At 36.7% G+C, this 14,261-nt stretch overlaps 1 protein-coding gene across 5 annotated transcripts in view; it reads left to right on the top strand.

The window, feature by feature from the left end:
• LOC138318731 (thyroid receptor-interacting protein 11-like) overlaps window positions 1-6,241 on the top strand; it is a 40,809-nt gene extending 34,568 nt beyond the window's left edge. For all 5 annotated transcript variants that reach the window (XM_069261374.1, XM_069261375.1, XM_069261373.1 and 2 more), the window contains 6 exons: window positions 62-165; window positions 466-565; window positions 3,801-3,882; window positions 4,077-4,191; window positions 4,453-4,566; window positions 4,920-6,241. In XM_069261374.1, coding sequence (XP_069117475.1) covers window positions 62-165; window positions 466-565; window positions 3,801-3,882; window positions 4,077-4,191; window positions 4,453-4,566; window positions 4,920-5,240 — 836 coding nt within the window. In that variant the 3' untranslated portion in view covers window positions 5,241-6,241. The remainder of the gene's footprint in view (window positions 1-61; window positions 166-465; window positions 566-3,800; window positions 3,883-4,076; window positions 4,192-4,452; window positions 4,567-4,919) is intronic.
• Window positions 6,242-14,261: the final 8,020 nt, after the last annotated feature.

The following is a 14,261-nucleotide window of genomic DNA, read 5'->3' as shown; positions in this document are numbered from 1 at the left end:
AATTCTATGTGAGTGTAGTTCTATGGCACTTTGTTTGATATAATTGTTTTTAATTTTACAGAAAAAGATGCCTTAGTGGCCACAGAGGTTGAGCGTTACAAAAGGGAAAATTCTTCACTACAGACTTCTATGGAACAGTTACAGAAAGAGCTAGTTCAGACCAAGGTATGGGTTATGTATTAAAAGATAGATTCTGAAAGGATTCTTATAGGCTCATACAATAATATTATATTAATATTCCTGCTAAACATTTTCTCATTAAACAAAACGTCAAGAAATAATAAGATACTTAGGTAAAGGGGCTGTCAAGTTTGTTCAAATAATTGACCTATATTCAAACTCATATGGATCAAACTAACCTTATCTTTTTCTTGGTAACCATGAGAAGACAGAACCAAGGGTCTTGTCCAATTAACTAATAGTTATTTTACAAAACAAGAGAAAACATAAGATCCTCTTTTGTAGGAAAGTCTTTCGGAGGCAGAGGATGGACTGGAAGCTGCAGCCCGTCTGATGGAACAGCTGGACAGGAAGGAAGAGGCTCTGGCAGCCTTAAAGGAGGAAGGTAAGGCGTCCACTACTAACCTCTCTAACACTTCAGCACATAGCACTGTTACGGGCAATGTCATTGGGTGTAGGCAATGTATCAAGCAATCTCATTGGCTGTAATCAACAAAGTTAGCATTGCTGCAAGTGTTGTTATAAATATATCATAGCATTGATAGAAAGCAATGATATACAGTGAAACCTGTCTAAACCAGTATGTTGCTAAAAATGAAATTTATATAAAGTTCAAAAGGAGTTGATTCATCTATAAATCTTCAAAAAGCTACTTACGTACAGTATTTAAATGAAGTAGAACAGAATTGTTATAGTATGAAGGCCTTTAGAAATGTGTCTAGTCTAGAACAATAAACATGATTTATTAGAAGAAGCAGGTTTTACTGCTGTCATATCAGAGAGAATAAAGATATAGATGAAATTTATACTGATAAAGATTAAAATAAGACAACTTGGTTTAGCCAGGCCAAACTGTATTGCTCCAAGCACAAGAAACTTACAGTATGGTTAAAGCTTAACTTTCATGATTATGTAGAATATGCTGTATAGACATGTTGGAATGGAGAAAAAAACACAACTTTGTAATGGTTGTATATGTTAAGCTAGGCATGCATCATATATAAGTAGCAAAGTCATACTGATAATAGACCAAGATCTAGGAAAGCTACTTTTTACCACCAAGTTATACACATGTATTTCATTCCCCTATTATATCATAATTATTGTACTAAATGATAATACTGTACATGTATAAAATAAAACAAGTGTATAGCAAAACCCTTTATGCTTTTCTATATAAACATAAAATATTGAGGCCATAATATTTTCCTGCAATATAAACATCTATCCTCCCGTCCCAGACCTGCTGACTGCCCTGTCCATACCAAGTGTTGTTTTCTATTGAAACAAAGAGTGTGCTTTACTCTTCTCCTCGCTTATGTTTGATTTTCCAATTTTGAATTTTGCTACTTTCTGCCTTCTGCTTCTTTCAAAGAAAAACCTTTTGAGAAAATAGCATATGCTTTTTGTTTTTGAAATTCCCAAATCTTGCTTTGTCTAGTAGGAAATCTGTTTGGCTTGTTTGATAATGTTGAGGAGATTGACACGACCAGTTGGTTGTCTAATATCAGCTGGTAATCCTGAGATGATCGCAGCACCGCTCAGGATGCTGGCAGATATTACCCAAACAGTTGGGCATCGGTCCAGGGCAGAACGGCATTGGTCTTATATCCCTCCCTGTAGTCGCTTAGTGTGTCTAGGCTGGCACAATAATTTGCTTGTAGATAGAGCTTGCTTAAAGATTTACTCTCTATATATAATAAAATGTCATTCACATTTACATTAAAGCTTTAATTAAAATTCAAAATTCAGTACTTTGATTAAATTTATATTAATTATAAGTTTGTTCTATTAATTATTAGATTATCTTTACGAGGTTTTTACAATATAATCTTACGAGGGCATAAAAATGATAATAAAAAAATATAAACATGCAAAAATAAGATGATTAAAAACTATTATCTTTTTCATAGTATATCTTTAAAACCCACTTTCATTTTGTTTTAAGAACAAAAATGTAATTGGGCTATTAATATTATTTATTTTTACTAAGTATAGAACTAATGCATGTTTCTGCTTCTGCACTTACTGTAATACAATTCTGCAAATGCTTTCTGTGTATTTACAAGAGCAGACTAATAAACAGAGAACCATATATTATATACATATAATTGAATCTATATGAACTTGTATTTTTAGTAAACTTGTAAACTTGTATCGTTTCATGTCTTCATGTTTGGTTAATTTTATCATCATAGACAAATCTGAAATTTAAAAGAAAAAAGATACAAAAATAAATCTGGATTACCAGTGTAGAATGGATAGGCTAATTAGAACAGCGATAGTATTGCGAGCTTCTCTGAGAGAATTGCCGAGCGCGGCGATCTGGTGACTCTGTGATTGAACTAGTGCATGGTTTCTGCGTTGATTTCTTGTCCTGCCTTGCAGCTGCCAATAATGTTGGTGTTTGTCTAATCTCAGCTGGTAATTCTGAGTGAAACTTTAGGCCTCAAGTTACCAGCCGAGACTACACAAATACTTCCGGGTTCACCCAGCGTCTGGTAATGTGCACTAATACAGAATAACACGGGACACTTAACACTGTAACTCAGCATGCTGTACTTCACCTACAGTATCCATGGTAACCAGCATGTCACATGATTGGGGAACAGGTGCTTCTGGTTTTTCATTTTCATATTTTTTCATCTTTGTCTACTTGGGTATATTTAATATATATATCAGGAATTTTATTTCAGGATTTTGTTTTATTATCTTTAGTATTTAAATATGTTAGAAGAAGGTAGTGTTGGGCAGTACTGTGTTTGTATATAATGTTACTAGAATATAGCGTTGGGTGATATTTTGTTTTTGCCTGATTGCATTGTGTGAATGGCTGTTTAAACCTGTTGAGGGGTCCACCTTTCCATTAGAAGTGACATCCCGCTGTAGTATATAGCTCCTAGCAACATAACAAGAGAGTTTTTGCATTTCGCTGTTGCCGTGTGCCCGAGAGTTTTGAGCATGAGCATGAAGGAGTACCATCTGTGAGTATTACATCAGGTACTGAGGATTGCACGTATCAGTACCTTTTGTGGTATTCTTAGTTTGTAGCTCCAGCACATCAGAATGCCTCCAACCTGAACAACAACAAAAGGGAGTTGAATGATATTTACAGATCTGTACATGACTTACATATCAACTTGGAATGTTATATTAGTACATTTGTATTTTGGTTGTGGAATGAATTCCACTTGGTTATTATAGGAAGAATGTTAGGAAGAGGGGTGTCATAGGCTATGCCCTTTATATGATTACCATTACATGTATCATAAAGATCTGCACTTTGAAATGTTTGGTATTTAAGAATGTAAATTATTGTATCAATAGTCATCATGAAAATAGTTCAGATCTCTTGTAGATTTGTTTCAAACTTCGTGAATTACTCGTATACCTGGTAACTATAATTCTAAAATGTCTATGATAACTTCATACTAGTACAGTTATTACTATTACATAATATGAAGATATTGATATGTGATAAGGGAATGTAATTATGATGAGAATAACAAACTAGTTACTTCAATCATTGCTATGAACAGTTTACCATTCAATGTAGTTTGGAAAGTAATCCAAGTTTAGCAAACATTGCATTAATTTGATCTCTTGTATGACATTTACAGTCCAGTTGCGCGAGACAGCACTAAAGGCTGCAGAAGACCAGATTTCAGAACTGCGAACTGTACGAGAGTCTAAAGTTGAAAAGTAAGTAGCTTATCACAACTATAACATGTTTTAACAAAATTTCATCTTTTGTCAATTCTAAAATTACAAGTTTAATCTACAGTTTAGTTAATACATGTACACACTTTTTATTCAGAATTTCTGTGAGGACCTCTTTAATATTACTATATTACTTTTAGTATTTAACTTATGTGGCCACTGTTATTTTCCTACAGGGTTGTGATAAAGAATCTATTCCTGGGTTATTTCACAACCCCCAAAGGTCAGCAGCAACAAGTCCTCAAGGCGATTGGAGGGGTGCTGGGTTTCACGCCTACTGACTACGAAAAGGTATTTATTCTAAAATAGCATTTTCATAGTAACTTAACATCATGCATTTATAGATTAAAATATTAAACAATATATATATTTGAAAACTCAGCTTGAAAGTACACTTAATGAAAAAACTTCAGTACATTAAAGAAAGATATGATATGTGCTGAACTTTTTCCTTTAGTATATTTTGGTATTGGGAATATGTTGGAATTATAAAGGAACTCAACAATGCTTTGATTTATGAAACTACAAGGTCATATAAATGCCTGTTCACAGATATCTATTGTCAATAAGAGCTGGATGCCTGGCTTCCTAAGGTTTGGTGGGAGTTCTTCCCCCTCCCCACTCACTTCACCTGTTTCTACACCTCAGAGACACAACCCTGATAAGGTAAGATAAACTAAGGGAACTCAATTGATGAATAGATATTGAATTATTATTTATGAAATCATAAAAATAACATATTCTAGTTGTAGTGATAAAAGCGGTTTTCTTCTAATAAAAATACAAATTAAAATTTCAAATTTTGTATTATGTTTCACATTTTAACAATCTAATTGAAGTTAGACATGTAAATCTTGAAACAAATTTCAGATTCAATTCTGGTAATACACTATGTAACATGCTTAAGAAAATGAATAAGAATTGTGTATTGTTATGTTTCCATCTGAAAAGCTACTGTACTGTTTCTATGGCTAAACTTTTTCTTGTTTTACAATTTATATCTCAATGTTTTATTACAGTCCTTTTCGGAATTATTTGTGAAGTTCTTGGAGAAGGAATCGTCCCCTCCCCCTCCGAGCTTGCGCCTGCCAGCAGAGGAGATGGTTCTGGATGTACAGAGACACAAAGAGAAGCCTGCCTATAACCCCTTCACAGCTCCTCGACACGTGGCCATGCCAGGGGCACAAACAGGGACTAGCACCGCCTCTCACGATTCCCATATCCTCATGTCGTCCGCCCCAATGTCACCAACACTAGCCGTGTTCACGCCAGTAACGGCACATTCAACACCTATAAACACTTCTAGTGAAATTCTCAAAGATGTCCTCTTATCCAGATAACAACGCATCAAGAATGTAGTGCCAATTAAGACTTTAGTGTATACTTCTACAGCCAAACATTTGTTAAGAGGCCATGTAGATTAGTCACTTGAGACGGCTGTATATTGAAGTATCTTGTCTTTTTAGAATTGCTTCATGTGAGGGATGTGGTAACATATCAACATTCTACCTTTATGATTTTAGGTATTAATCAACCCGCAGACTCTGTAAGAGCTATGGTGAAATGATATGTGAACAATTAGAACAATGTCATACTCTAAATGTGCAATGATTACAATGATGATATACAGAAATAAGGAATGAAAAGTTTAGGTCAATGGACCTGAAGTGTAAAAGATTGCTGCAATTATTTCCATTTTAGCTGGGAACAGTTTTTATTGCATGAATGATAGTTAACATTTGTGAGATTTTTGAAGTGTGAATGAAGAATGGCCATTCTGGGCATGTATGATTGAGTTTTCATTACCAATATCATGTAGAAGATTGTCTATTACTGTTAATGGTAACTACTGTACAAACATTGAATCTTGTGTAATATCAATTCATTTCAAAGTATATATAATATAATAAGAATTTATTTATTTATGGTATGCACCTGTAAACAGTTACATATTATGTCTAAACTGTGAAACAACATAGTGAATATTGAGGTCTGTGATATCTATAATGAAATTACAGCCAGAGAATTTAAAAGTAGGAAATTTGTTTTGTAATTTCTAGGTTGAGATATTTAATGCTTTAATTCGGAACACTGCTAGTGCTGAAGATATATACTTAAACACATCTTTCATTAAACAAATTTCATCATACAAAATCCAAAAAGTTGCTGGGTCTACTTTATCTTCTCTTATTATTTTTTTTCTTTTTTTTTATCGAAACATGGTTGATAATTGTTCATATTCACCTAAATGGTGTCATAGTGAATGTACTGGTGTGAGTTGTACATAAATCATGTATTTACTTGCTACTGGAAAGAGATTACATAAAAAGGTGATAAAAGATTTCATAGATTTGTTTTATTTTGACTGAAGTTATATGGTGAAGGTGAAAATAAAAATTTCTGATACACTTTTGCTTAGATAAACAAGAGATATTGAGGTATGGAGGCATGACTAAAACTGACTGCTATAGATACACCAGAGGTACCAAGGTTTGGAGACACAACTAAAACTATCTACTATGTATCGATATAACAGAGGTACCAAGGTTTGGAGACATGACTAAAGCTGACTGCTATAGATACACCAGAGGTACCAAGGTTTTGATGACTTAAACTGACTGCTATAGATATATATAGAGGTATCAAGGTTTTGAGACATGACTAACACTATCTACTATGTATCGATATAACAGAGGTACCAAGGCTTGGAGACACGACTAAAACTATCTACTATGTATCGATATAACAGAGGTACCAAGACTTGGAGACACGACTAAAACTATCTACTATGTATCGATATACCCGAGGTAACAAGGTTTGGAGACACGACTAAAACTGACTGCTATGTATCGATATAACAGAGGTACCAAGGTTTGGAGACATGACTAAAACTGACTGCTATGTATCGATATACCAGAGGTACCAAGGTTTGGAGACATGACTAAAGCTGACTGCTATAAATATACCAGAGGTACCAAGGTTTGGAGACACGAATAAAACTATCTACTATGTATCGATATAACAGAGGTACCAAGGTTTGGAGACACGACTAAAACTATCTACTATGTATCGATATAACAGAGGTACCAAGGTTTGGAGACACGACTAAAACTGACTGCTATGTATCGATATAACAGAGGTACCAAGGTTTGGAGACATGACTAAAACTGACTGCTATGTATCGATATACCGAGGTAACAAGGTTTTGAAACATGACTAAAACTGACAGCTATGTATCGATATACCAGAGGTACCAAGGTTTGGAGACATGACTAAAACTGACTGCTATGTATCGATATAACAGAGGTACCAAGGTTTGGAGACATGACTAAAGCTGACTGCTATAGATATACCAGAGGTACCAAGATTTGGAGACACGAATAAAACTATCTACTATGTATCGATATAACAGAGGTACCAAGGTTTGGAGACACGACTAAAACTATCTACTATGTATCGATATAACAGAGGTACCAAGGTTTGGAGACATGACTAAAGCTGACTGCTATAGATATACCAGAGGTACCAAGGTGTGGAGACACGAATAAAACTATCTACTATGTATCGATATAACAGAGGTAACAAGGTTTTGAAACATGACTAAAACTATGTACTATGTATCGATATAACAGAGATATACCAGAGGCGGTATGACTAAAACTGACTGCTATGTTTCTGCGTAGGTAGTTCTACTAGAGGTTCCACAGTTCAAAGATATAACTGACTGCTATGCTTAGTACTCTATGTGAAAATGGCGTCACCAGACCTCCACCATTGATATCAGACTTGGCCATGTTATCATGTAGAAGTGAAGAAGTCAAGTTGCTGTAAACCCAACTTTCTTTTGTGTGCTATTTATTTTCGCGATCATGGTAAATTCGCAAAAGTTGATCTCTGCGTGTTGGTATATTTAGGTCACCTGAGACGAAGTCTCAAGTGACCTATTCTAATCACATTTTGTCCGTCGTCATCCGTCGCGTGCGTTGGTCCGTCGTGCGTCATATGTCCGTAAACAATCTACATTTTCGACTTCTTCTCCAAAACTGCTCAAGCAATTTCAATACAATTTTGCACAAACCTTCTAAGGCATTAGGTCAAAATTGTGAATTAAATGATCCCCACCCCCCAGGGGCTGTGGGAGGGGCCAAAAGGGGTAAAATTGAGCAAAATTTCAAAAATCTTCTTCTCTACTCACAGATGTGGTAGAATCAAATACTCTTCATAGATAGAAAGGTCTTAAGGTCCTTTACAAAAATTGTGAATTATATGACCCTGGGGTCTCTCATTTCCCCCTTGGGAGGGAGTTAAGTTTACTATAGTTTATATAGGGAAAACATATTTTTGAGCATTATTTTAATTTGAATAGGAAATGAGTCAAATTTTGTCAGAATTATCAGTATGAGATTGTCATTAAATCCTATTAACAAATTTTCTATGACTGACCACCAGGGGCCTTAGGCAAAATAGGCTAAAACTTCAAAAATCTTCTTCTGAAATTCTGGAAACGGTAGAATCAAATACTTTGCATATAGAAAGATTTTATGGTCCTTTACGAAAATTGTGAATTATATGACCCTGGGGTCTCGCGTTTCCCCCTGGGGAGGGGGTCAAGTTTACTATAGTTTATATTTATGAGCCCGTTTTGCTCAATTCTTATAGGAACGAGTCAAACTTGCTTAGAATTATTAGCTTGAGATAGCATTTTAACATTATATCCATATTGGTCCTGGCTGAACCCCTGGGGGGAGAGGGGCGGGGCCAAAAATGGTCAAATTTGCTAAAACTTCAAAAATCTTCTAAAATTCTGGAAATGGTAGAATAAAATACACTTTATAGATAAAAATGTCTTAAGGTATTTTATGAAAATTGTGAATTATATGACCCTTGAGTCTCACGTTTCCCCTTGGGGAGGGGGTCAAGTTTACTTCAGTTTATATAGGAAAAACATATTTATGAACGTTATGAACATTATTTTCATTGGAAAAATGAGTCAAATTTGATTAGAATTATTAGCCTGAGATTTAGCATTTTAACATCCATATCAGTCCTCAATGACCCCCTTGGGGACCAGAGGGGCAGGACCAAACAGGGTCAAAATGATTAAAATTTCAAAATATTCTTCGAAGTTCACAGGTTTGATGGAAGCAAATACTCTTCATAGACTAAAAAGTCAAATTTATAAATCACTGACCAACTTCAAGGCCCAGTATATAATGTTTAAATGTCTTTTATTTGTTTCATTATATATTCAAACTCAGGTGACTGTTAAGGACTATGGGCCTCTTGTTCACAATTATTGCACAGTTTATTTTAATGTATTCCATTTAATTTTAAATCTGTGAATCTTATTTTATGTGTTGAATGTTTTAGGGTGAAGGTTTATTTTGAGCAATTGCTTTGATCTTATTATCTCTCGTCTTCTACTATTTTTCCAATCAGTCCCTAATTCGTATACACCAGTACACAACTTTCAGTGATAAGGGGAATTAACAACAAATGAAATTTGCCAAACAAGAGATCCCAGAGGGATCTTGACTCCCACCAAAGAATGATCTATGTCTGACAATGGAAAGAGGGATCTTTTCTCTGCTTTTCAAACTTTTTCAAACATACTACTTATAAAATTTGAGACAGATCACTTCAGTACTTTCTGAGAAATAGCTGTAACAAACTTTAACTGTCAAAATCAAAGATGGCTGCCAGGCGGCCATCTTGCTCACCGATTGGTCCCAAAATGCAATATGTAAAACAAGCGCCCTAGGGGAACCTACATATGAAATTTGAGACAGATCCTTTCAGTACTTTCTGAGATATAGCAATAACAAACTTTAACTATCAAAATCCAAGATGGCTACCACGGGGCCACCTTGTTAACCGATCAGTCCCAAAACACATTATGCAAAACAAGGGCCCTAGGGGAATCTACATATAAAATTTTAGACAGATCCCTTCAGTTCTTTCTGAGAAATAGCAATAACAAACTTTCACTATCAAAATCCAAGATTGCTGCCTGGCGGCCATCTTGTTAACCGATTGGTCCCAAAAGACTATATGCACAACTAGGGCCCTAGGGGAGCCTACATATGAAATTTTTGAATGATCCATTCAGCACTTTCTGAGAAATAGCGATAACAAACTATAACTATCAAACGTCCCAAAATGCAATATGCACAACTAGGGCCCTAGGGGAACCTACATATGAAATTTGAGACATCCCTTCAGTACTATCTGAGAAATAGCCGTAACAAACTTTAACTATCAAAATCCAAGATGGCTACCTGGCGGCCATCTTGTTAACCGATCTGTCCCAAAACGCATTAAGCAAAACTAGGGCCCTAGATGAATCTACATATAAAATTTGAGACAGATCCCTTCAGTACTTTCTGAGAAATAGCAATAACAAACTTTCACTATCAAAATCCAAGATTGCTGCCTGGCGGCCATCTTGTTAACCAATCGGTCCTAAAAGACAATATGCACAACTAGGGCCCTAGGGGAGCCTACATATGAAATTTGAGAATGATCCATTCAGTAATTTCTGAGAAATAGCGATAACAAACTTTAACTATATCAAAAGTCCCAAAATGCAATATGCACAACTAGGGCCCTAGGGGAACCTACATATGAAATTTGAGACAGATCCCTTCAGGACTTTCTGAGAAATAGCAATAACAAACTTTAACTATCAAAATCCAAGATGGCTGCCTGGCGGCCATCTTGTAGACCGATTGGTCCCAAAATGCAATATGCACAACTAGACCCCTAGGGGAGCCTCCTTATGATATTTGAGAATGATTCGTTCAGTACTATCTGAGAAATAGCCATAACAAACTTTAACTATCAAAATCCAAGATGGCTACCTGGCAGCCATCTGGTTAACCGATCAGTCCCTAAACGCATTAAGCAAAACTAGGGCCCTAGGTGAATCTACATGTAAAATTTGAGAAAGATCCCTTCAGTACTTTCTGAGAAATAGCAATGACAAACTTTCACTATCAAAATCCAAGATGGCTGCTTGGTGGCCATCTTGTTCACAGATCAGTCCCAAAATGCAATACGCACAACTAGGGCCCTAGGGGAACATACATATGAAATTTGAGACAGATCCCTTCAGTACTTCCTGAGATATAGCAATAACAAACTTTAACTATCAAAATCCAAGATGGCTACCACGGGACCATCTTGTTAACCGATCAGTCCCAAAACACATTATGCAAAACAAGGACCCTAGGGGAATCTACATATAAAATTTTAGACAGATCCCTTCAGTACTTTCTGAGAAATAGCAATAACAAACTTTCACTATCAAAATCAAAGATGGCTGCCTGGCGGCCATCTTGTAAACCGATCGGTCCCAAAAGACAATATGCACAACTAGGGCCCTAGGGGAGCCTACATATGAAATTTGAGAATGATCTATTCAGTACTTTCTGAGAAATAGCGATAACAAACTTTAACTATCAAAAGTCCCAAAATGCAATATGCACAACTAGGGCCCTAGGGAACCTACATATGAAATTTGAGACAGATCCCTTCAGTACTTTCTGAGAAATAGCAATAACAAACTTTCACTATCAAAATCCAAGATGGCTGCCTGGCGGCCATCTTGTAAACCGATCGGTCCCAAAAGACAATATGCACAACTAGGGCCCTAGGGGAGCCTACATATGAAATTTGAGAATGATCGCTTCAGTACTTTCTGAGAAATAGCTGTAACAAACTTTAACTGTCAAAATCAAAGATGGCTGCCAGGCGGCCATCTTGCTCACCGATTGGTCCCAAAATGCAATATGTAAAACAAGCGCCCTAGGGGAACCTACATATGAAATTTGAGACAGATCCTTTCAGTACTTTCTGAGATATAGCAATAACAAACTTTAACTATCAAAATCCAAGATGGCTACCACGGGGCCACCTTGTTAACCGATCAGTCCCAAAACACATTATGCAAAACAAGGGCCCTAGGGGAATCTACATATAAAATTTTAGACAGATCCCTTCAGTTCTTTCTGAGAAATAGCAATAACAAACTTTCACTATCAAAATCCAAGATTGCTGCCTGGCGGCCATCTTGTTAACCGATTGGTCCCAAAAGACAATATGCACAACTAGGGCCCTAGGGGAGCCTACATATGAAATTTTAGAATGATCCATTCAGCACATTCTGAGAAATAGCGATAACAAACTATAACTATCAAACGTCCCAAAATGCAATATGCACAACTAGGGCCCTAGGGGAACCTACATATGAAATTTGAGACAGATCCCTTCAGTACTTTCTGAGAAATAGCGATAACAAACTATAACTATCAAAATCCAAGATGACTGCCTGGCGGCCATCTTGTTGACCGATTGGTCCCAAAATGCAATATGCACAACTAAACCCCTAGGGGAGCCTCCATATGAAATTTGAGACATCCCTTCAGTACTATCTGAGAAATAGCCGTAACAAACTTTAACTATCAAAATCCAAGATGGCTACCTGGCGGCCATCATGTACACTGATCTGTCCCAAAACGCATTAAGCAAAACTAAGGCCCTAGATGAATCTGCATATAAAATTTGAGACAGATCCCTTCAGTACTTTCTGAGAAATAGCAATAACAAACTTTCACTATCAAAATCCAAGATTGCTGCCTGGCGGCCATCTTGTTAACCAATCGGTCCTTAAAGACAATATGCACAACTAGGGCCCTAGGGGAGCCTACATATGAAATTTGAGAATGATCCCTTCAGTACTTTCTGAGAAATAGCGATAACAAACTTTCACTATCAAAATCCAAGATGTCTGGCGCACTTGTAAACCGCCCAAAAGCAATATGCACAACTAGGGCCCTAGGGAAACCTACATATGAAATTTTAGACAGATCCCTTCAGGACTTTCTGAGAAATAGCGATAACAAACTTTAACTATCAAAATCCAAGATGGCTGCCTGGTGACCATCTTGTAGACCGATTGGTCCCAAAATGCAATATGCACAACTAGACCCCTAGGGGAGCCTCCATATGATATTTGAGAATGATTCGTTCAGTACTATCTGAGAAATAGCCGTAACAAACTTTAACTATCAAAATCCAAGATGGCTACCTGGCGGCCATCTTGTTAACCGATCGGTCCCAAAACGCATTAAGCAAAACTAGGGCCCTAGGTGAATCTACATATAAAATTTGAGACAGATCCCTTCAGTACTTTCTGAGAAATAGCAATAACAAACTTTCACTATCAAAATCCAAGATGGCTGCCTGGCGGCCATCTTGTTAACTGATCGGTCCCAAAATGCAATATGCACAACTAGGGCCCTAGGGGAACCTACATATGAAATTTGAGACAGATCCCTTCAGTACTTTCTGAGAAATAGCGATAACAAACTTTAACTATCAAAATCCAAGATGGCTGCCTGGCGGCCATCTTGTTGACCGATCGGTCCCAAAATGCAATATGCACAACTAGGGCCCTAGGGGAACCTACATATGAAATTTGAGACAGATCCCTTCAGTACTTTCTGAGAAATAGCGATAACAAACTTTAACTATCAAAATCCAAGATGGCTGCTTGGTGGCCATCTTGTTGATCGATCGGTCCCAAAATGCAATATGCACAACTAGGGCCCTAGGGGAACCTACATATGAAATTTGAGACATGATCCTTCAGTACTATCTGAGAAATAGCAATAACAAACTTTAACTATCAAAATCCAAGATGGCTACCTGGCGGCCATCTTGTTAACCGATCGGTCCCAAAACGCATTAAGCAAAACAAGGGCCCTAGGGAATCTACATATAAAATTTTAGACAGATCCCTTCAGTACTTTCTGAGAAATAGCAATAACAAACTTTCACTATCAAAATCAAAGATGGCTGCCTGGTGGCCATCTTGTTAACAGATCAGTCCCAAAATGCAATATGCACAACTAGGGCCCTAGGGGAGCCTACATATGAAATTTTAGAATGATCCCTTCAGTACTTCTGAGAAATAGCGATAACAAACTTTAACTATCAAAATCCAAGATGGCTACCCGGGACCATCTTGTTAACCGATCAAAAACAATATGCACAACTAGGGCCCTAGGGGAACCTACATATGAAATTTGAGACAGATCCCTTCAGTACTTTCTGAGAAATAGCGATAACAAACTATAACTATCAAAATCCAAGATGACTGCCTGGCGGCCATCTTGTTGACCGATTGGTCCCAAAATGCAATATGCACAACTAAACCCCTAGGGGAGCCTCCATATGAAATTTGAGACATGATCCTTCAGTACTATCTGAGAAATAGCCGTAACAAACTTTAACTATCAAAATCCAAGATGGCTACCTGGCGGCCATCATGTAACTGATCTGTCCCAAAACGCATTAAG

Source organism: Argopecten irradians, chromosome 3, assembly GCF_041381155.1.
Source record: "Argopecten irradians isolate NY chromosome 3, Ai_NY, whole genome shotgun sequence".
In the NCBI taxonomy this organism is placed as follows: domain Eukaryota; kingdom Metazoa; phylum Mollusca; class Bivalvia; order Pectinida; family Pectinidae; genus Argopecten; species Argopecten irradians.
This window is presented reverse-complemented; position numbering and strand designations above follow the sequence as displayed.